We start from the raw sequence: 22,429 nt of genomic DNA, 5'->3' as shown, positions 1-22,429 counted from the left end.
TACCTTGTTTTGCGTTTCATTTACAGGGCATTGCTGGAAATGACGGCAAAGATGGCAAGCCGGGATCTCTTGGGGAACCGGTAATGAAATTTAAAGCTGTTTCACTCAGGCATTCAGAGCTTGCATGCAGTTATTGCTTTTGGAGCTGCCTATCTATGGACTCCTTAGGGGTCCAGAAGTCTGTTTGCATGTCTTTTTTTTTTTTTTTTTTAGCATCAGAAGGACTGTATTGTCTTCAGCATTTTATAAGATTCGCACACTAGCAATCTTGAGAGAAAACTGTTATTTGCTTTTACAGCTACCATAAATATTCTAAACCCTAGTGATTCAATTTTTACAGCTACCGTAAATACTCTAAAAGCTAGTGATTCCATTTTACAGCTACCGTAAATATTGCAGAGACAGAAGGTTGTTTTGTACTACTAAACCCTTAATCCATTTTTTGACAAAAGACTATGGGACTGTGAGATTAAAAAAAAAATGTAGGGCGAGTGTCTTCAAAGAAGCCATTCCTGGGATGCTCTATAACTGTTTTGTTATCCAGGATCAAGTGTTTTATATTTGATTTTCTCTATTTAGTCTATACTCACATTTGTGGAATGAAAAGCCTGAATCATGAAGTTGCCTAGTTGAAGAGAAGTGCTAATAAATGGGCATGAAATAGAATTCCTTGCAACTGTATTTATTACAGTAAGAATGCACTTCAGGAATCTTGCTTTGCCAACTTTTTATGTGATTTGTCAAACCATAGCATAAGAGTTGGTGGGTTTGTAAAAGTCAGGTCCCCAATCATTAGGGAAACCAGTATGTGGAGCTGCGAGTCCAAAGACACAAGCGCTCTTTGAACTTCAAAGACTGTGTTCCTAGTAGTATTAGTAGAGGTACCCATGAGTATGTCTGTATTGCATGCTCAGACACAGGCATTGCTGAAGAAACTTTTGGCAATTATAGTTCTCAGTATAAATATACTATATATAAGGAGGAAGAGTGAAAAGAATTTTATGCATCAAACTCCTGTTTCCTGTTTATACGTTTATTTTGTTTTCCTTTTCTTGTAGGGAAAGCCTGGAGAACCAGGACTTCCTGGCCAGGAGGGTGCCAGAGGTTTACCGGTAGGAGCTGTTCTACTGTTCTAACAGAATCAATGCAGAAACTCTTTTGTATCWTTGGCCTGGAAACTTCTGTTGGGCAGATGGATTCCTTTACTGATTTTTATGTATAACCAAAGAATTGTCTTGACTGAAAATAGCGATGCTATTGTGAGTGTATACATAAATAACATGTAAAAACACAGAGGGATTTTCAGGTTCTTCGCAATAAGGCTGACCTGGAGCAGAGTAAGGCATTTACCTTATGTTAAAGCACAAAACATGTGACACCCTCTTTTACCAGAAGGTCAGAGCTGTAATTCATGTATTTTGTTATGTATTCTCAGAAAGATCAGAGGCAGTGAAATCTAGGGCCAAGTGATCTATGGGCTGTTCACAGCAGGAACGTATACACACTATGGTCTTGTAGCCTATGGAGTTATGGAACAGTCCATCATGTGCCTGTAACATAGCCCTTCCTTATCACTCCCTGGGACATGACAGCTCCATGGTGACCARTTCCTAGTAATTTTAGGCAAAATTAGAAAGTTATTAACTGCACATTAAAGCTGAAGCTTTCTGAATGCTTCATGGATTGGGATAATGGGGGATCATTGATTTCATTCTCTTTTATAGGGTTTCAAAGGACAAAGAGGAGATACAGGTCCCCCAGGTCCCCAGGTAAGTACCATGCCCTTTATGCACACAGGATGGTATTTTAGAGAAATACTATGTTGATTAAACAGCTGATGCTAAAGTCTTTTCGAAGATGTAGAAAAAAAATGACAGACCTGTGTTTGACACTGCTGTTTTCAACCACAACTCCATGCGCTGCGTAAAATCACAGCAGCCATCTTCCTTCACTCTCCTAAAGTTCTGCTTCCAGGTAAGGCGAGGCAACTGGTACATCTGATTTCTTTGATGCACACTTTGAGATAGTCCTTTGTAAAAACATGTGTGTACAACCTCCCACTGGTACAGCTGCTGAAGGGCAAGGTGAGGAACCCTTCTGCACTTGTAGCGCCAGTGATCAGATCTCCAGAAAAAGTCTTGGGTAATACAGAGAGTGTTCAGAAACAAGACATACAGAAAAGAGATGGAAATGCATCTAAGACCATGGCTGAGTTGCCTGTGAGTCATAAATCAYAAAACTCAAGTTCTGCATGAAATGCTGGGCTTCTTGTAGTCCTGTGTCTGCAATGCAGCACAAAAGACTCCTTGATATAAGAAGTAGAATACAGAATTGAATGTCTTTCTGCCTAATTCTGTTTTTCCACAGGGAAAGAAAATGTTCCATTTGCAGGAGCTTAGCTGAGAAATCCAGTGCTGGATTTGCTCATCTCTTTCTCATTCAAATAGCTTCTGCATCATGAGTACACTGGTGATTTTCAATCACTGCTATAGCAGTAGCTAATATACTGCTGTAAAGCAGTGCAGTACCTTGTGCATCACTTGCAGAAGATGTTTCTGAGTTATTTTTATAAGCCATGTATCCTGTCTGATGTACGAGGCTCCCGTTGGCTTTAAAAAGGCTTCACACCTCCACAGAATTATGAGCTGAAGCCCCAGACTATTTGCAGTGATGTTACTGGTCTGTCATTGACCTTGAGTTGATTTCTCCTTTCTTCTTGCTGAATTGCAGGGGGAACCAGGTGCGACAGGTCCTGCTGGGCGTGAAGGGCCACCAGGGAAAGATGTAAGTATACCACTTTGAGCAGAAATTAATCCCCTGCTCTCTGACAATGAAAATTTTCATTTGCAATGTTCCCCAATGTTTCATTCACAAAATGCCCCCAAAAATGCAGAAACTGTAATAAAGGGTAATTGTTGCAAGAATGCACAGGGAATTATTTGTGCATAATTCATTATGGTAACAAGGAATTAGAGGGCTTTTTTCACTGCTCAGCAGCTGGCAYGTAAATGTCAGCTATATCTTTGGAAAAGGGGGAAAACTGTATTGTTTGAATCGCAGTCTGTGCTGCATGGTGGTGGACCTGCTCTCTGCCACACACCTCTCTGAGCCATGCTTCATTCAGCAGAGTCTCAACGGGTCTCATTCTGTCACACTTCCTCTACAAGAGCTGTGCCTTACCGCACAAATCACTCCACTGAAACCTGAGAAATACCTGTGGAATAAGACGCTGCTGCTCGGAGGAAAGAAAGACAGTATAAACAGATCCTTTGACATTATTCATTTTATATGCAGTCATGAAGCAAAGTCCCTAGAGACCATGAACTGGACAGGATCCTGCAGTAACTGCTGAGCAATACACCAAGTGGCTGCCATGCCATGGCCATCGGACCTAGGGAGGGGTATCTTATTTGTGTCACTGGAAGAATGTTATGCTGCAAATGGTAACGTTGAGGATAGACCTAGAGAACCACCCATAAAAGGTAGAAGCGAATCTGAAGCCTGGTTCAAGAGAGAGCAAACTCAAAGAGAGGCTGGTCTTCATCTTGCATAACTAGGAGGAGTGAGACTTTTCTTTAATGCTATTTTCTTTAATATATGAGCAGAATAATTTAACAGAACAATTGCYGTTTTGTCAAATCTTCTTCACTCAATACTTTTCTTCCTTTCAGGGTGATACTGGTCCTGTAGGACCACAGGGTCCTCGAGGACTCAGAGGGCCGCCGGTGAGTTTTTTCTTTCAACAAGAAGGTTTTGAAGAATATGTTGTCTATAGTGAAAATATCCTATAATCTGCCTGTATTTGGAAAAAAAAAAAAGTATACAAGATTCTGATGGTGTTTGATATTTATTTTTATTTTTTATTTTTTTCCCATTTAATTTGGGAAAAATAGCAGGATATTGATAAGTATTAGTGTGAACAAATAGGTGTGCCAAATAGTGATGACTACTGATTTGGGAATGGGGAAGATGTGCAATGGGTTCTACCAGACCTAGAGTGTCAGAAGTGCTCATATTCCAGTCCTACCTCTGACATTTTGTTTACTTCTCATATGGCCTCTGGATGTGGTTTTCAAAAGTAGGCGCTAATTGCAGATGCCCAGTTTGAGATATTTAGGGTCCAATTATAATATTTAAAAGCGAACAATCGTTTTTATCATGCTTTCCRATTTTTATTCTACAGAAAAGCTTAATTTTAGGAGAAGTTTTTTTTCACTTTTTTTTTTTAATTGAACACCTGTAGAGTTTTATTACATCTCAAGTGGAGAAATGGCTATTTATTTTACATTTCAGGAATTGCTATTTGGGATGAYTGAGAAATCACTGTTTTCTGGCTTTTTAATTCTCTCTCAAAAAGTGAACACTTTTCCAAATTTGAATGCAAGTCTCAATTRCTGAGCATGAGTGCATCTTTAATATGTTGTAGTAAGAATGATTTCTTCTTGGGAAGAAAAGCTAGCAAAAGAGTCCAGAATGTTTTGCAAACTCAGAACAAAATACTGACTCAAGGAGGAGGAAGAAGAAGTGGAGAGATCTTGAGATATCTGTCAGTGAGTGCAGCGCACTTTTACACTGATCTAAGAGTTGCCAAAAGAGGCTTCAAAATGGGCGAGATAATTGTCTGAACACTCAGGATCTGTGGCTGCATAGCAGGTACCTCCACCTATGCAGGAGAATCTTTTATATGATAGGGCTGAGGAGAAGGCATGCTCAGTTTTCACATCCTCATCAGATTAAGGGATCTAGATCTCTCGGCTTTTGTCCAAAGGTGGGGTCAGCCATGCAATCAGGGATGCAAAAGTTACGGGGTAAGTGTAGAATAAGAGATCTTAGCTCTATAGTCTACCAAGAGGAGAGGAGGCTGAACAGTGCTGAAGAAATCCCCTCTATTGTAGAGCAAGTGGGTATCTTTCATTATAGTGTATTCTGCTTCACTACTTATCTTGTTTTCTTTTGACCTAGGGCAAGAATGGATTGCCTGGCCCTGTGGGAGAGCCTGGCCCTGCTGGTAACCCAGTAAGTACCACAGAAGGACACTCATGCAGCAAGCAGTTGTGTCAAGGAGAGGTGACTGATGAAGTATAGGAGGAGAGGATTTTGTAGGTGTTCGCAGTACCTCAAGTTGCCGTCTGAAGATAGGGGCTAGTGACTTGCAAGATATTTCCTGGCCACAAAATGAGGGAGCCGCGGGGTATGTTTCTGGAGTTCATATGCTAGTTGGCTCATCATTTTTACCAGCAAACACTAAGTGTTCACAGAGAGGAAATGATTGATTACCTCATGTGAAGGAAAGATTGGCATGCCTCTTCTTTATGAGTGGATTTAATTTTGTGAAGCAGAGACTGTTGCAACCAGCAGAGAGCTGTCAGAAGGAAGGAGAGGGCCTTGGGGTGTTGGCAGACTGCCACTGAGGAATAGCAGCAGTAGAGAAATCCTTCCCAGGTGTTTTGGTAGAGAGCAGGCAATGGGCAGTAAACCAAGATCACTGAGCAGAACAAATCCCCCAGGGTCCATCCTGTGTAGAAGAGCAGCATAGTAATGAAAATCTGTAAGGAGGACAGTCAAGAAGGTCATGAACCTCAGTGTTCAGTAGTACCTATCAAATCCCTGAGCTTTACCCTTTTGCCCTCTCTTTGCTTACCCAGATATTACAGCTCACTGGAGTATTATATTCAAACAGAGACAAAAGCAAAGGAGGAAGAGTATGAAAAACTGCAGTGGGGCTCATTCTTTGCATCACACTTGCATCACCATGAAGCAAACTYAGCCTAATGGTGGGCTTGTACCATAGGCAACATTTTGCCTTGCTACACATACCTGTCCTCCTWAGCTGTTGCAGAGAAGCAAGCAACACCTTTCTGCATGGGTTGGTGATAACATGTAGGTTGTATGGAGTCTCCTGACCTTTCTGTAGCCAAGAAACAATACTGCTGCTTTCTACTCTTGGTGACAGCTTCAGCCTACCTTTCTGGGATCACTGTTGTGGCTTCTGCCCTTCTGCCACTGCTGTTGTCTTTTCAGCCTGTTTTTTTTTCTTACCATGCCCAGCTCTGTTCTCAACTTCTGTTGCTACTTATTGGCTTCCTGGGGTTGATGTCTCTTCTTTGCTGGGCTTCTTTGGCTCTGAAGGCAATTTTTAAAATAATCACTGTGTTATCACATTACCTAGGCAGTCATCTAGTTGCTTGGAGACTCATCAGGCAGCTCTCTGCACCAACTCAAAACCAAGGTAGCCTTTCCTTTAGAGGATTTACAGTCCAAAAATAGCATAAGACATTGAGAAATGGATAAAGTCAGATGGATGAAAGAAAAGTAAACAATGACAATGCTGGTCAGCAGAGCAGACAGTGGCACATTGGTACTTTTCTCTGGCATTAAAATGAATTCTCTCCTCTTCTTAGAGGTTATTATGAAGAGTACTTCTTTATTCTGTACAGTAGTCTGTTTATTTGCAGTCTTGTCTGGAAATACACTAATTTTCCTGGCAGCATTCCATGGCGTGACCAACCAATATATAACATTTCCTTTTGAAAAAAAGAGGAGACAGTTGTGGCAATAGAGATTTCTTTTCCATCTTACGGACTGCCTCACTACTGATGAATTTTAATCACAAGGACACTTGGTATTAACTGCCAGAAAGCTTCTTTTTTACTCAACTCATTGTCAGTGAAAGTGCCACTTCATAATACTACTTAAATCTGCATATGGAAGTGCAACTCATCTCCTGATATATCCAAACTTTTCTGGGTTGTGCAACGTCATGGGACTTGGAGTCCTTGTGTGCCTGCAAGTCTTTGTGTTCATCAGATTTGCTGGGGCTCACTTTACAGCAGGCAAGTTGGAAATGAAAACAAGTTTTACTTGAAGATGTGAAAGTGTTGCATGCTGAATTACAAGATGGAGGACAATATTGTGGGAAAAAAAAGCTTAAAATAAAGGTTTTCAAGAATATGAACAGAAGAGGGATCTATTTCCTATGCTGCCATTTAAGCTGCCTGGATTTGTAATAAAGAAAAAAATTGTGTGCATTTTACAAAAGATAGGTACAGAGAATGTTTTTTTAAATTGTGTGTTTAAATAGTGGCAAGAGAACGATTCTAAAGTTATTTCTCTGTTAATTGTATTCTCAGATTCACACACTATGACTGTCCGGGCTGTTTTCCCTTTGTGCATTACAGTTTTTCCTTAGCTGTGATGACACCTTATAAACTGTGCAGCACAAGAACTATCCACCAAACATACCTCCAATCACTTCCATAATTGTCATTTCATTTTCATCTTTTCACAGGGACTCACAGCTTATTAATAATGCAGACATGTCTGCAATCTGCTTTTCTAAATGACTTTGTTTTTCTGTTCTTTGTCATTTTGGGGAGTCCTCCTGCTACGGTGAAATTTTGCAGTCCTGGTATATGCATGTGCTGGRAAAGAGATTTTGGAGAAAGAGCTGCTAGTATGTTCTTCATTTTTKTTCTAAGGGTCCAAAAGGAAATAAAGGAGAAAATGGCAGCCCAGGACTCCCTGGTTTTGTAGGACCCCGAGGACCACCTGTAAGTATTTGTGAGGACGCATTAGAGCCACTAATTGCCTACTTTARGATGTTTAACTGATGGTGATGGGACACAGTCATCTTTAATTGTGTTAAAAGGTAGAGTCAGTAGATGTGCCAGATCCACAGGCAATACATTTTAGTTTCAAAGGAAGCTGGACTGCAAAGAACAGCATTTTTGAGTGCAAGCATCTGTAATTCCATTTACTGAAAGAGTACCCATCARTCAGTCCTTGTAATGTGTGAATTTATTGAGCTGATGCAGTAGTCTTAATAGAGGTATGAGCTGATTGCTTCCTCAGAATATCTCTCTGCATGAACCCTAGAACAGCTATAATAATACAAGATACATATGATATTTTATGTCTGAGAAAAATTCTTTTCTTGCTATAAGTTCAACTTTTCAAAGGCCAGCAATAAGTACATTGCAATTAAAATACTCATATATCACCCAAATTAATCCAGAAAAAGTACACCTGAAAATATCACAGCCTTGAAATCCAGTATCTTGGACCATTTTAGGATTAGCAGAATATGTTGCATTTAACAAGGAAGCAGGAAAAGGTGAATACTAGGTAAATGTTTTTCTTTCTGGTCCTGTTGTGATTTAAGATGATCAGATATAAACATTTTCATGTGAATTTAGAAAAGCTTATTCTTTATGTGTGTGTGTGAGAGAGAGAGAGAAATTAGAAATTAGGGAGTTTCGTAGTGGAAACAGCAGAAAGAAATATATTTTTTTTGAAATTAAATTAAAGCAGCAAAGATGGTAGCCATTTAAACATGACATAGCCCTATGGAATACTTGAGTAAGTCTGCTGCTGTCTGATCCCATGGCCAGAACGTAGGTGGATGYGTATCTTTCATAGGGCACAGGTGGATGTAGGATACCCCTGTGAAATTTGTTATATACAGGAAAAATATCACCTCCACATTCGAGACATGATCACGTGTGGGGAGCTGTATATGGATTCTAAAAATAAATATTTTCATTCATTTTTAGGAAAGTCATGAGARTTTTAGCAATTTCTAATTTAATACTTGCTTTGCTTTTCCAGTGCAGTGCTTCAGGATTACAGTCATAGATTTTTTCTCTTGAAATGCCAAAATACAAAGATTGTAGTTATTGTCCATTTATAAGGGCAGGTTATAGAAAAAAATAATAGCGTGCTTGCTTAAATTTAGGAAATTTGAGGTACTTGGAAAACATGCAATCTGTCAGGCTGAAAGTTGTTTTGTAACAGGGGCTACATCCATTATCTTGGCTGTAATACCCTCCTGTTACATTTTTAAACTGCTATGTCTATAATCTTGGCACTGATTGAGGTGAAAAAAAGACTGACAGCATTTAGTAAATCAGCCAAAGTAAAGTTTAGGCAACTTTGTGAGACACCTTTAAGAAAAAGGAACAATTTGTACTTAAAATAGAAACACATTTTCAATGAAACGTATATCCTGATCTCAGCTGGTTCTGTAGAGATGACTAACTGCTTCCTTTCATTTAGAAACATTTACATGATATATGCAGTTTTACTGAAAATGCGTTTTAAATAGTAGTAGCTGCCTTTCCAGAAGATAACCTATATCAATAGTCTAAGAATAAATAGCCTAAACCCACTGCCATGGAACAGAACACTTTTGCCCCAGACAGAATTTGAAATTCAGGCTTATTAGGTAGTGTCTAACGTCTCACTCCTTGCAATGTTATGCTAAATTCACTCTTTATATCTCTCAGGGAGAACCAGGAGAGAAGGGTCCTCCAGGAAAAGAGGTAAGATAACTTCCACTTGTTTCAAAGCAGGACTGCGGTCTCAGGAAAAACGTCGTGTATTCTACCTGGGTTACAGCAAACTGTTTTTTTCTTAAATAGCTGATACTTGAGCGAAGTCAGAGAGCTCTCAGACATCTGGAGGATAAAAAGGAAATTATTTTTCCCAGGTCACAGGAATCATTGCAAAACTGTGGATAGTACTTGTATGCTCACCCTTGTTTTGTTGCAGGGCGTACCAGGGAAACCAGGCGAAACTGGCTCCAGAGGAGAGAGGGTAGGTAGGAGAGCATCATTAGCCTTCTTTGTTACTCTGAAATTGAGAGAGGTATTTTGGATCAAAGATGAGGGGAAGGGGTCATTCAAGAGTCAAGTGTGGCCTGTAGGGATCTGCCATGCTTCCCCATCCTCCCAGTCATCTCTTTAATTGTCCTGCGTCAGTAATAATTTGTAGATCATTTGTAATGCACCAGATGTTGTATTCCATAACTTTGTCAACTCAGCTATTTGTGTTTTGCTGTGCTTGGAAATCTGAAGTTTCTCTTTTGTTTTGTGGCGGTAACGCTGGCCTTTTTGTCTTAGGGACAGCCTGGCATTAAGGGTGAAAAAGGCTCTCCAGGAGAAAAGGGCCCTCCAGGTGATCCAGGAATACCTGGTCACAAAGGCCATCCGGGACTGATGGGTCCTCATGGACCTCCAGGAGACAATGGACAAGTGGGACCTCCAGGTCCCCCAGGACAGCCAGGATTTCCTGGACCCCGGGTAAGACTGGCAGATAAGAGTTCTTGCCAGTAATATTGCTGTCACGGTGTGTGATCAGTAAAATACCTAAGAAAAGACTGTGGACTGATTGTAACGTGCCCTTGCAATGGTCTCTGCAGGGTGGAAGTGTTTTTGTCTGCTATTTATCTGTTTATATTTTAAAAAGAAGAACTACAGCATGTTTTAGGGGATGTGCTATTGGAGAAAGAACAGTGTGGGGCAGGTCTTGCTACAGGAACTTTATTTGAATGTATGTAGCTACTGCAGCAGCTTTCTGCTGCAGCACATGACTAGGATCTCAAATGACTGACTTATTGCAGTTTCTGTAGTGTTTTGCAAGATGAATGTTATTTATAAATTTTAATTAGAGTTATAAAAGGAAGAATTCTTCCAGCATAAAACTGCTGCTGCACAGGTAGCATTCCCTGTAGTAGTCTGGTTAATGASTTCTGTGTGCAGCGTTGGATTGAACTTCAGTAGGGCTGAGCAATTCAGACCAGTAGCAAAGGCTTCCAGTCCCTTACTCCTGAAATAGCTTCTCTCTATATGTGTGTTAATGCATAGCCGTTTGTATCTCCACATTTCTTTCCTCTACCTCTCATTCTAGTTGTTATGAGAGACAGAGTGCTGAGCTGTGGAAAGGTCACCAGTTTATTCCTGGAAATCCTGGAGTCAGATCATCAGAATTCATGAAAAGCTATTTTAGTTCAATATTCTTTTTTTTTTTTTTTCATTTTTTTTTTCTTACAGGAAACAATGTAGCCATTGAGAGTGACTGAGGGCTATGTATGTAAAAGAATGAGAATTACTACTTAGATCAGTGAAACCAATATAACCATTTTGAAGATGATTTTTGTCTTTTGAGATTACCCTAGGGGGATATACAAAACAGTAGAATAATCTCTGATGTAAAGTTGGATATATTTTAGACATTTTCTGTATTTCCAAACACCAGATTTGATGAAATCCTTGATGAATATGGAGACATAATGCAACTAAWAGGGTTAAAGCTTCAAATGATACCTTTTTTAAGCCTTCAGAGACTGCTCCGATCATATTTATTTTTTAGAATATTCATTAAGAGCTCTCACAAATGGCTAGTAGCAGTGACAATTTCTTTGTTACCAGTAAACATCATTTTATCCTGCAAAATGTCTGTTTGGAAAAAGGCAGGAAAGGGACAATCTCTGTATTTAGCAGCAGTATTATATAAAATATGTTAAAAGTGGAATGTCTTTTAGCTATTTAGTAAAATTTCCTGTTCTTAATGAAGAATAATTTCTGATTCTGAAGACCTCACAGGCTTTCTGTAGACAGTACTCGTGCTGCATCTTTGTGCATTAAAAGGAGTGAAGGAAACTAAACATTTTCATATGGATGATTTGATCTGAGAAGAATATTGAAAGTATTTTCAAAATTGTTGCAAATTCAAAGATTAATTTTAGCCAAAAAAAGGAAAGTATATTTTATATGAAACATCTTCACAATTTCTGAAGGAAAATGTTTGAGCTTGTTATCTCAAAATGGATGCATTTTAAAATACAGCTACTTTTTTCTTTAAGTTATCCAAAGGAGTTTGCTTGCTCTAAATCCATTTTTTGTTTTCCCAGAAAGTCCCAAACCAAAATATCCCAGACTGTCAAGTTTATTTTCATCAGTTTTTCAGTTGGAACATCCAGAGCTGTTGCTCACATAGCATTGAATGTTGATGGAATATTACAGCAGTTCAACAGCATTATTGCACAGAAGAGCTGAGAAAGGGACATGAAGGATGTTTTTCCTGGGGCGGTTGGGTAGGGGGTCTACGACAGGCAGAGTATTGATTCACTCACATATATCATATATCTGACGGAGTATTGACTCATTCATGTATATCATTGAGCCATGTAAAAGATGAATCCTCAAGCTCCCTGACTCCCTTCAGTATCCTGAAAGCAGGCTGGAACTTTTATTTAGTTGGAGGATTGRGTATTGTGTGAGCAAGCTGGATTTTGTTGACCCTGCGTGCTGGAAGGGTAGCAGTTTTGCATATTTTGAGTTCCTTTACACTTCTCCCTTCTTTCAGGCAGTCCGTGCAGCCCTGGGTACAAGTAGGTGAAGGAATGCCACCCACTAAGCCCTTCATTGTAAGCTTCATTTGCTCCAAGGACTGTGATTACTGTGTTTTGTTATTACTGTGATTATTACTCTCCAGGGGGAACCGCCATCTCTGGAGACTTTGAGGAGGCTAATCCAAGAGGAGTTAGCAAAGCAGCTAGATGGTAAGCAATTTGCTCTGAGAATCTGATAGATCAATCTGAGACTGTAACAAATATTACTGTAGTTCTGGTTGTGTAATTAGCACTTCAACTTCTCCTGCTTGTGGAAAGCAACGTAGAGATAGGTCTGCTTGGAAAGAGGAGATGGGTAAAATAAAACRTATTTTGCAAGTTTTAGCCTTCCCCATGCTTAAAGTTGTTAGCAATAGCACAGGCACTTTGCCTCTTCATCAGGCCAAAGATGTTGCCTGTGCYAACTACACTGAAATAGCTTATTTGCAGAATCGTTAGTGAAGGTGCCTGGGTAGGGATAGTAGGAGAAGAGAAGCTGCAAGTTAAAACAGAGGGAGCTCTGAAAGAGAAAACAGATTAAAAACCCACAGAAGAACTGTGGACTCTGGTAAATGTGCTTGTTTGGTCCTGGCTGGGGGAGAAATAGTTCTGCAATATCCATACACATCTGTACCAGGGAGAAGGGATGTAAGCTGCTATTTCACTCAAAGTATGTGAACTGAGGACCACTGTTGACCATATCTACAATGAACAGTTGTATGCTGCCATCTCTTCACGTAGCTCTTGGGGCAGTTGAAATATGTCCATGGACACTTGCCTACATGCTAAAATCRTGGTGAAATGGAACAATTCCTGAAATTTACCAAGATATTGGATCAGTGAATAGGACATAGGAAACTCTTTTCCCTCCCTTTTGTAGGATATTTTTTGTGGTTCTCTGTGTGTTTTAAAGCTCTCTGTACTCCTCTCTGTTTGAATCTGGAAGCAGCAAATAGTGTGCCTGAATGGAAGTGAGAGAATATGCTGACATGGAGCTGCTTCAATTACTGGTTCTCAATTTACAGTCAGAGATGAGTACATTGGGTTTGACTTCACGTGTGCAACAACCCAGAAGAGAAAAGAAAAAAAATTTCTCTTCCCATAGAATTTGTTGTGTGTAGCAGAAGTGCTGAAAATAAATGTCTCCTTTCAAAGCAGAGTGGATTGAGTTCTACAGACATCCAGCCACTGCCTATACAAATAAAAGGAAAAAAAAAAAAAACAAAATAAACAAAAACTTCTGATGTCATGGACAACAGGATGAGAGAAATGTGTAGGGCTAAGGATGATATTCAGAAGATGTTTTAAACTACTGGGACATACAGATTGAAGTAGAAAAGAGAAAGTTGATGTATTGATGAGTTACGGTGAAGGACCGTGTCTGGATAACAGAATAGGTGGCCCTGAAAATCTGGTCTTTGAAAATACATAGGATTTACTGGGCTAGTAGTTTTGGCTCTCTGTGCACTGCCTTTCTAATCCAAACTATCAAAAAAGCAATTTCTCTTTCTTCACAGCAAAGTTAGCCTATCTCTTGGCTGAAATGCAGCCTGCACATGTAAAAGCATCCCATGGTAGACCAGGACCTCCAGGTCCTCCTGGAAAGGAAGGACTCCCAGGAAGAGCTGGTCCTCCAGGAGAGCCTGGCCGACCTGGACAGACTGGGTCTGAAGGGCCACCTGGACCGATTGGTCCCAAAGGTGAGTGAACTGTAGTTATTTAGAAAATCTGATGCGATGTGTCTACCTCCTATACTTCAGTGCTGACACTGAGTGGCAGAAATAGCATGTTGAGCTACAGCAGTTCTGCTGGAAACTCTGAGAAATGGAAGAGACTGAAAAGGATATAGTTCTGCGTATTTTTAAAGGAAAAAAATCATACTTTTAATTGCTTTTGTTTTTTTTCCACTTTTGTATCTAAAAATCATTGTTTTTGAAAAATYTTTTTTTTTTTTTTTTTTTTTTTTGAACACAATGACCTCATAGTTTCCTAGATACTGGAATATCTAAGGTGTAAGTCATTGTCACCATTTCATTTTGCTGTGGGTAGACTTTACTCAGATATTTCAGTGGTGTAAACAATGAGCTGGACTAGCAGCTTTGCTGTCTGTTTGTAATGTTTGAGTGGTGCTCAAAACCTGTGTGTTGTAAGTAGCAGTTTGTTTCAATCAGAGAGATTGTGAATGTGACCAGTAATTGTAGAGTGTGTTCATCCTTCAGCCACAATTGGTGCATATCTTCATCCCTGCTTTTGTCCTATCGCACCTATCGCACCAATCGCAGAGGTGTGAGCACTATTAAGAACTCTTCCCCCTCCCCCCCCATTCAGTAATATTAACTTCTGTGTGGATAGAAGATCTGTTGTAATATCATTTAGTTATGTAGATCATGGTTGTCAATTCATTGTTTTTTCTTCTCCCCCTTTCTACAGGAGAAAGAGGAGCGAAGGGTGAGAAGGGAGATACTGGTGTTGGTCAACGAGGTGAAATAGGTCCTCCGGGAATTCCAGGTGTGTTTATTTAGAAAGCTCCACAAATCWCTTATCACTCAGAACAGTTACAGGGACAAAGGTATGTTAGATAGACTGTCAGGATAATGTAAATAAAATATAATATACATAATTGCTCTAGCTACCAGCCCAAAAGGAAGATGTGTATCATGCATATCTCATCTGGCCACTTTTGTTTCCCCAGACTATATGAGAGGATTGTACAGGAAAACAATAACTCCATGGGCTGCATTTGGCATACAGGCCCTGCAATACCTTAAAACAATGTTGGTCCCACCACTTGTCTCCCACAGTTGGCTTTTGCCTCAACCTTCACCATGCCCCCATCCTCTYTGCTAAAACTACACATCAGTAGTTGACCAGTTGGCATCAGTAGTTGGCACAGCTCCAAGAACAGAATGCCAGGGGATCAGTGCCTGTAGGGGAGTTGTGCAACCCAAGGGTTCCCTATGGGGTGGAGGACTTTCTTTCAGAGGAGCTATGCTTGCCACATGCTTGTAGATAGATGCAGGCCAGACCCAAACATGTGGAAGCTGATGTCCTAGTGTGGCTGCAGCCCTAGCTCCTATGTCACTGTAGGACTCAGCCTCATAGGATGCCACTAACCAAGGGTGTTTTGCTTTTGTTCTAGGCCTCCCAGGGGAGCCTGGCTATGCCAAAGATGGGATGCCAGGACYACCTGGCCCTCAAGGCGAAGCTGGGTTGCCTGGTCTCATGGGCCCACAGGGACCTCCAGGAGCCAATGGACAGTGTGACCCTTCTCAGTGTGCCTACTATGCAAGTCTTGCTGCCAGGCCTGGCAATGTCAAAGGGCCCTAGTGTGGGCTGTCTCCCCAGACTTGTTTTTAAAACTTGAATTCAACAAGCCTGCTAAGAGCTGTCAGATATCTTCGTCTTCCTCGGGAGGTCTTTTAGGCAATTAAAGCCAACAAATGCTGCCGGTCGGTCAAATTATTTTTATTATTATTATTATTATCTTTGATGTGACATGTAGCTTTGTTTTTGTTTTCTCTAACATCAGGGCATATTAAAGCATAAAAAAAAAATGTTTTTCTTTTGAAGAGCATGAGATGTCAATGCATCCTAGAGCTGCTTATGCAGAATCATTGTGGTGCCTTTTTTTTTTCTTTTTTTTTTTTTTTTTTTTTTTTCCTTTTATCTGGTTAATGCTTTTATTAAAACTTCAGTCCAGCCATATGCAACGCAGGGCATTATTAGCTGTATGACACAGGCTGACTGAAGGATTGTTGATGCTAACGGCAGTTTGTTGCAGTGGAGGTATGGCAGGCAAGGCCACATTGAGGAAGAGGTCTYCAAGGCATTCAGCTCTGAATGGACAGTCATATGGACAGGCAATGCATGTTTCCCACAGCAGCCCTGTTAATGTTCTTCTGCTTATAAAGCACATAAGGTTGAACCATATAGCAGCCACTTTTTATGGGACTATGATGGATCTGACAGTAAGGCCTGAGGAGACCACAGAGACAATTTAAATCTTCTCACTCTTCCCCTTGCAAGAACTTCAGAAGACAGAAGGTTTGTTCCTAAGTGCCTGGGTTTATCGCCTTGCTCTCAAGGAGATACCTCTGCAAAAAGCCACAGGTTGCCCCTGTTGGCTCAAGGATACTGAATCCCCTTTTCATTATCAGTACAAAGACAGCTCCATTTTCATCTGACTTGGCTTCACCCAAGGAGACCAACCAGTAAAGCATAGAAAGTCTACTGGCCTTAAAAACCACAGGAACACAAGTAAGACCCAACTTCACTATACAGGAGAATCCGCCAGGACCATAACTTGGCAATGCTGTATTTTAGAGGTTACGTGAGATGTTGTAGGTTGGTCTAGGAGAGTGTTGATTGCCCATGAAATGATTTGTAGCAAAGAGCCATTTAGAAACCCAGTGGGTCAAGAGAAATTATGCTGGAGACTGGAAGCAAAAAGTCAGAAATGGGTCCTTTCCCCAGCTAAAATCAACAAAGAAGTGCAATAGGAAATTAAAAGGAGATGAARCCTGAGAAGAACTTCACAGTAGGTCATTTGTTAGTCTAAACATCTGGCTGAGACATGCCCAGCAAGGGATAGATCTTAGAGGTGACCCGGCCTGGGACATATGTACCAGCAAGTTGCCTGCATTTTTGAGGCTGTTCTGCGCTAAGTAGTTTGTATTGGGAGACTGAAATAGTGAAATTGATAAAGAAACCAAGTGCTGGCTGTGTTTAGAAATCTCATCAGGTCACAGAAGTGAGACACACTGCCTTGTTGGCAGATTCAGCACATGGCACAGTGCCCGCAAGCTGGCTAAACTGAGCAGAAGTCACAGCTGTCTATAACATCCCAGAACTAGACCTGCTGGCTAAAGCCCAAGCTAACCATTTGCCTGCCTTGGAGTTTCCTCACACCCTGCAGCAGATAACAGGGTCCTCCACTTTACTGAAAAATAAAATTAAACAGATATTCTCGTGTCAAGGTTAAGGAAGGTGTTTCCTATGCAGATCTCAATGGTGCTATTTCCTATGCAAATAAACTGTCTGCTTTGATTTTTCCTGTGCATCTTGCTGTGGAAAGACCAATCAAACTGAAGATATAAAGTGAAAAGCCTACTGCTTGCAAGTAACTCTCAATGCTATATCTGCTTCTGTACTGCTACTGTACTGTTTCATGGTCAAATTTGCTAGTATTGGGCAAAAATGATTATCTTATTATATTTAACTTCCAAGTGACATCTAAAGAGATTTCATCCTTCTAGTGGTAATGTAGACCGTATTTCCTACCCCTTCCAACAACAAGACATGTGGTAGCACAAGCCATCATTTTAATGAGGAATGAAAGTAATATTTAATTTTTTTTAATTAAAATTTTAATAGTAATTAAAAGATCTCAGCGAGCAAAATGCAGACTAGAAATCTGCAACTTTTCCGCCTCCCCCCAAAAACCCAGCACTGCTTAATTGCCTTTGCTGTGACATATACCCAAGTATATCAGAGGACTCATCCAGTCTCTTCTGGAGGGCACCCTTGATTGTCTCTGTGCTCTGATTTCAGTAGATACAATTTCCCTGCTTTTCCTTAAAACTGATTTTTAACCTTTTTTTTTTTTTAACTTTTTTTTTTTTTTTTTTTTTAACATGCTGCAAACCCAGATCAGGACTGGTACTAAAAGCTGCTCTTTCAATAGCATTATAGCCATCAAAGGGACTTTTGTATTGCCATCACATCTTATAGAAGTGAACCTTATGTGGCAAGGCTTAAAAAGGTAAGAAAGGAATGTGTATTTGTAGGCCTACTGCCCTATGAACCAAGGCACCACAGGCTGCAGTGCTTTCTGCTTTAGTCTGTGTGCAGGTATTTGTAGTCTTTGGAAAGGGAGCCCAAGACTGCTTTCTAAATTAGATCTGCCGTCTGGACAGAGACTAAACCTACCAGTAGAGTCCTGGGCATTGCCAGAAGCTGCTCTCCAGAAAATGCTTTTGTGCCTGTGCAGGTGATTAGATATGGTAGAAGGAGGCTTATGTGGCAGATAGCCATGTATTACCTGTCCAACACCTTGCAATCTGCCACAGGAGGTGATGGATCAGGGCAGAGATTTGGTTCACAGCTTTCCCCTATAACAACCCTTTTATAAAGAGAATGTGGCTTTTGCATCTCATTACTCCTGCCTTTGCAATACGGGGCTCATGCTTCCTCTTGCTTTTTTTTGTAAAGTACCTTGAGGTCTACCAGAGTGATGCATCTAGTGCAGAAGAGTTCACTGCAATGAAGAATTTATTAGTTGACTCTTAAGTTAACCCCAYGAATCCATTGCTGTTTGTTGCTGGATTTTCCTGGCTGTCCCTGTGATAAGAGAAGAGATGATGTTAAAATTGCCTTAAGGAATGAGACAAAATATTATTTACAAATTACAAAGGTGCTAATGATGTATGAGTTTTATGGTGTCACAGTTCTCTTTTTTAATTAAGTGCGGAAATTATTGCAGTTGTAGCAAACAGACCATTATTCCTTATTTTTTTTCTCCTATCAATAAAAATGCAAAAGAATCATTTGAGGAAAATATTTTTTGTGTTAAATTATTTAAAGATAAACATTTGTGTTTTAAACTGAATTAGCCTCATGGAAGATGCAGCTGGGAATGGATTATTTTTCTTCTTTGCCATTTGTGAATAGCTCTTTTCATTACAGCTTTGGATGCTGTTTTACTGATCTSTTAGCTTTTCTTGTTATTAATATGGGAGAACTAAACTCTGTCAGGTTGAACTCTGTTCTGCCTGTTTATTTGGAGATGTGCAGTCACAGCAAGACTGCTCTGTTCAGAAGTAAAACAAATGTGTGTTGCAGCTGCAGTAAAAAATGTTGCAGCAGCAGCTAACCCCAGGCTCTGTGTTCTTATCACCAAATTGGCTGGGAGATGAGCACTGCTCTGAGATGCTGGGCACAAAAATCTCTGCAGAGAGAATTTACGGATGGCTCAGTCTTTTAAGGTAGAAAGGGCCAGGACTTGCTGTCTAGTCGTGACTGGGTAACTCTTTGAGAGTGTGCTGAGTGCCAGAAACACTGACGGGATGGGAACCTACAGTGTTAGGATCTAGGGCTGGAATGGCAGCAAATGTTCCAAGGAAGATGAAATAGCATCTTGAATGCCATGAGATGTCTGTGTCCAGGTCATCAATCCTATATTCCATCCTATAGTAGGAGTCACTGTCAGGTTGTGGCTACCATGTAAGTTGTGGAGCTGGGAGATGGTTGAGGTAGTCCTAAAGGAGTCAGCTGAATCTCTGAACTGCCTTTCTTGAATTAACTGGAGCTTCACTGAGCAGGATGGGAACCTACTGGTAGGTGTATTTGTCTCATCATAGCTCATTTAGCTTCCCGCTATGCTGGTGTGGGGATAAACACGCTAAAGATGAAGAGATGTTTAGTGTAGTGGGAATGGCAGCCACACAGCTCAGAAGAAGGACAAGGTTATGACATGAACCTTGACCATATTACCATGTCCAAATGCATGTTGCCAGTTTGGTAACTGCCTGAAGCCTCCAGGGAGCTACACAGGATCTGTAAGAGCTTGGATTTTACTTTCAATGCCCCTTTTTGCAGGTGAAGTGAACTAAGAAAAGGGAGCCTACTTAGTTTGACAGGTCTGATTGAAACCTAGAAGTTACAAACATGGATTTTTGATGCCTGACCTGTGAAATAGGAACAATTGATTAGAAAAAAGCTAATTTTGTGCACCATAGTTGCAGAGTTGCTTTACAAAGCAGATTTTCATTGTAAGAGATAAAACAYTGAATCACTTGAATAGCTTGATTCAGCCTTGCTCTGGCAATCTTTGAGTTGGAGTTAGCCTGAACTGAGAATAAGAACATGTTGCTGGGTCTTTAGCGATATTGTGCACTGAAAATATGGGCCCTGTGTTGTTATTTTTTCATTTTGGATCATGGAGGTTATAGAGAATGCACAAGGGAAAAAAATGACAATGGGATATTAATCATGTTCTAAATCTCCTTAGGAGGAAGCACTCAGCCTCAGGGCAAAAAATGCCCTGCAAGTCAGAGGAGAAAAGAACCTGCTACTTTGGCAAAGGAAAGTTCAGGATCAAACACCAGATGTGAAAAAGTGCACAGGGATARTAGTGCCCAACATCAGAGTAAGCTGTTACCAATCATGGCTTTGGCTCAGTGTGATGTCCTGTCTGAAAGGCTCGGGTTCTGATTATAGAGAGAAGCTTGTAAGCAGAGGGTAGACACAAGAATTCAATTTACTTCATTGGACATGTAAATTTTAAGAAATATGTTTTTCCCCTTAAGTACTTGGGGGTTGGCTGTCATGGAAATCTGAAGTGGCTCTTATTGCAATTACTTTTCAGAGCTTTCTGAACGGGAGCTGAGTTTGAGCTATTTTTATAGTGAATTGTGACATCTGTCATTTCTGGTCAGAAACTGATCCTTGTGATTGAAAATCTCACTTTTCCTTGGCTGTTCTATTGATCTCAGGTATGGGTTTTTTTTTTTTTTTTTTCCCTCCCAAGTCATTATGCCCATTCTTGAGAACAATAAATAGACATTCTTAAATCCTGTGAATTTTCATGTAAAATCTCTACCTTTTCTTGATGAAGCCAGCGCTGCCTTCAGAACACTTTGGTGTGTTGGTGGTGACATAAATGATCCTGAGGAACAGAGAAAACTGTCAGTGTTTCCAGGATCCATGCACACCATTGCTTACTCAGGTTTGATAATGTCAACTTGGTCCCTCGTGCCAGGTCCTGGCAGGAAGCACAGCAGCATCCAAGAGCCTCACGATACTGCTGGGCAACAGGCAAGTGTTGCTGTTTTCTCTTACAGATGGTGAGGATGAATCTGAGAGAAATTCTGGGAATGATTTCAAAAGGGTTAGAGGTTTTGTGCTCCCAATCCAAATGAAGAGTGGAAGCCAGTGTGCAGCAGCTCTGAAAGTCTGTTTTTCAGGACTAAAGCCAATAAAGATCAGGAGTAAATAAAGCACAAGCCCAGACAGTTGAACTATGATCCTGAAATCCTCCGATCAGCTTTTTCTGGACTGAGTGCTCCTAACATTTACTGCCCAGCTGTGTATTTGTATTCCTTGGTGCTGAGACTTAGGCTCCCCTGCAAACTCAGCACAGCCGTGGGCTGGGGAAAGGAGAGTTAAACTGGCTAGGAAGGCAGAAGTGTCCTCCCCTTTGAGAAATCTGACCTGATAAATCTGCTTAGATTGTACCTGCCATATGCTGTCTTTTGCCTCSAGCAGTGTGCAGGAAGGTCCCTTTCTTTGAAAATAATTTTAAATGATTGTCCTAAATGTCTTTTATTTGAATGCCGTAAGTATTAGAGTGTGAAGTAAAAGAGGTGAGTTTCTTAGTCTGAAGCTACACCTACAATCTACAGTTTTCTCCCTGCAGGAAAATGTACTGCTGTCTGCATAGCACACTATGCTGGATAGCTTGGGATAGGTATGGCACTTTTCATGTCTCCTCCTAAACCTATTCCAGTGAGGAATAAAAATGTGCTTTTTTACATACCAGAGCCAGACTACCACAAGAAAGACCATAATTGCATGGTGCAGAGGTTCATAAACTTAGCCAGAGGAAGAAGAACTTCCAGATTTCAAAACTGATTCTTTATTGTGTTTGCTTAATGTTAAAAGCATAAAATGGCTTAAAAGCTGGACTTGTTCCTGGTTCTCAGATTCCAAGCCCCTTTCTAGATTTCTTTCTCTTTCTTGAGCCACCTACCATGTGCTTCATCTACGTAACCCGGCTGCTTCCAATGCAGTCTCCTGGGGTGGTTCAACATGCAGAGACCACCAAGTTTCTCAAACAGGTGCACTCTGGGCACAACTACCAGCGTGCACTGGTAGTTGTACTCTGAGCTATACACAAAGAAGATTTGAGCACACTGCTGGAAAGCATAGGCAGAAAAGTGCTGTTTCACTTTCAAAGCATAGATAGATATACCAACAGCCCACTGAAGTAAGCAAGGAGTGCAGCCCAAAGAAGCAGGGAACTGAGTTTGTGTATGCTGCAGTGCCAAGAGGGGAACGCCTGATCAGGTGAGAATGGCAAATGTTTGCTCAATGGTATGTATCTGAGCAACCTACACACTGTGTATGTGTGCTGTTRATGTGCCTGGCCAAGAAAAGCTCACAGAAGGTGAAGAACCTTGGAGGATTGCACACAGAGGAGTGCAGCGCTTTGCAAGTGACTGCTGAGAGCTCTGTTCAACAGGCCACATTTCTGGAGGAAGA

General features: G+C 40.7%; 1 protein-coding gene across 1 annotated transcript in view; it reads left to right on the top strand.

The window, feature by feature from the left end:
• Window positions 1-15,713, top strand: part of COL22A1 (collagen type XXII alpha 1 chain) — a 183,613-nt gene extending 167,900 nt beyond the window's left edge. The window contains exons 50-63 of the mRNA XM_026047153.1: window positions 27-80; window positions 1,059-1,112; window positions 1,725-1,769; window positions 2,731-2,784; window positions 3,672-3,725; window positions 4,963-5,016; window positions 7,479-7,550; window positions 9,285-9,320; window positions 9,550-9,594; window positions 9,900-10,079; window positions 12,274-12,340; window positions 13,687-13,869; window positions 14,600-14,677; window positions 15,309-15,713. Coding sequence (XP_025902938.1) covers window positions 27-80; window positions 1,059-1,112; window positions 1,725-1,769; window positions 2,731-2,784; window positions 3,672-3,725; window positions 4,963-5,016; window positions 7,479-7,550; window positions 9,285-9,320; window positions 9,550-9,594; window positions 9,900-10,079; window positions 12,274-12,340; window positions 13,687-13,869; window positions 14,600-14,677; window positions 15,309-15,496 — 1,164 coding nt within the window. The 3' untranslated portion in view covers window positions 15,497-15,713. The remainder of the gene's footprint in view (window positions 1-26; window positions 81-1,058; window positions 1,113-1,724; window positions 1,770-2,730; window positions 2,785-3,671; window positions 3,726-4,962; window positions 5,017-7,478; window positions 7,551-9,284; window positions 9,321-9,549; window positions 9,595-9,899; window positions 10,080-12,273; window positions 12,341-13,686; window positions 13,870-14,599; window positions 14,678-15,308) is intronic.
• The last annotated feature ends 6,716 nt before the right edge of the window (window positions 15,714-22,429 follow it).

Source organism: Nothoprocta perdicaria, unplaced genomic scaffold, assembly GCF_003342845.1.
Source record: "Nothoprocta perdicaria isolate Ctin4 unplaced genomic scaffold, notPer1 scaffold_48, whole genome shotgun sequence".
Classification (NCBI taxonomy): Eukaryota; Metazoa; Chordata; class Aves; order Tinamiformes; family Tinamidae; genus Nothoprocta; species Nothoprocta perdicaria.
Note: the sequence above shows the minus strand (reverse complement) of the source record. Positions and strands in the feature narration are given on the sequence as shown.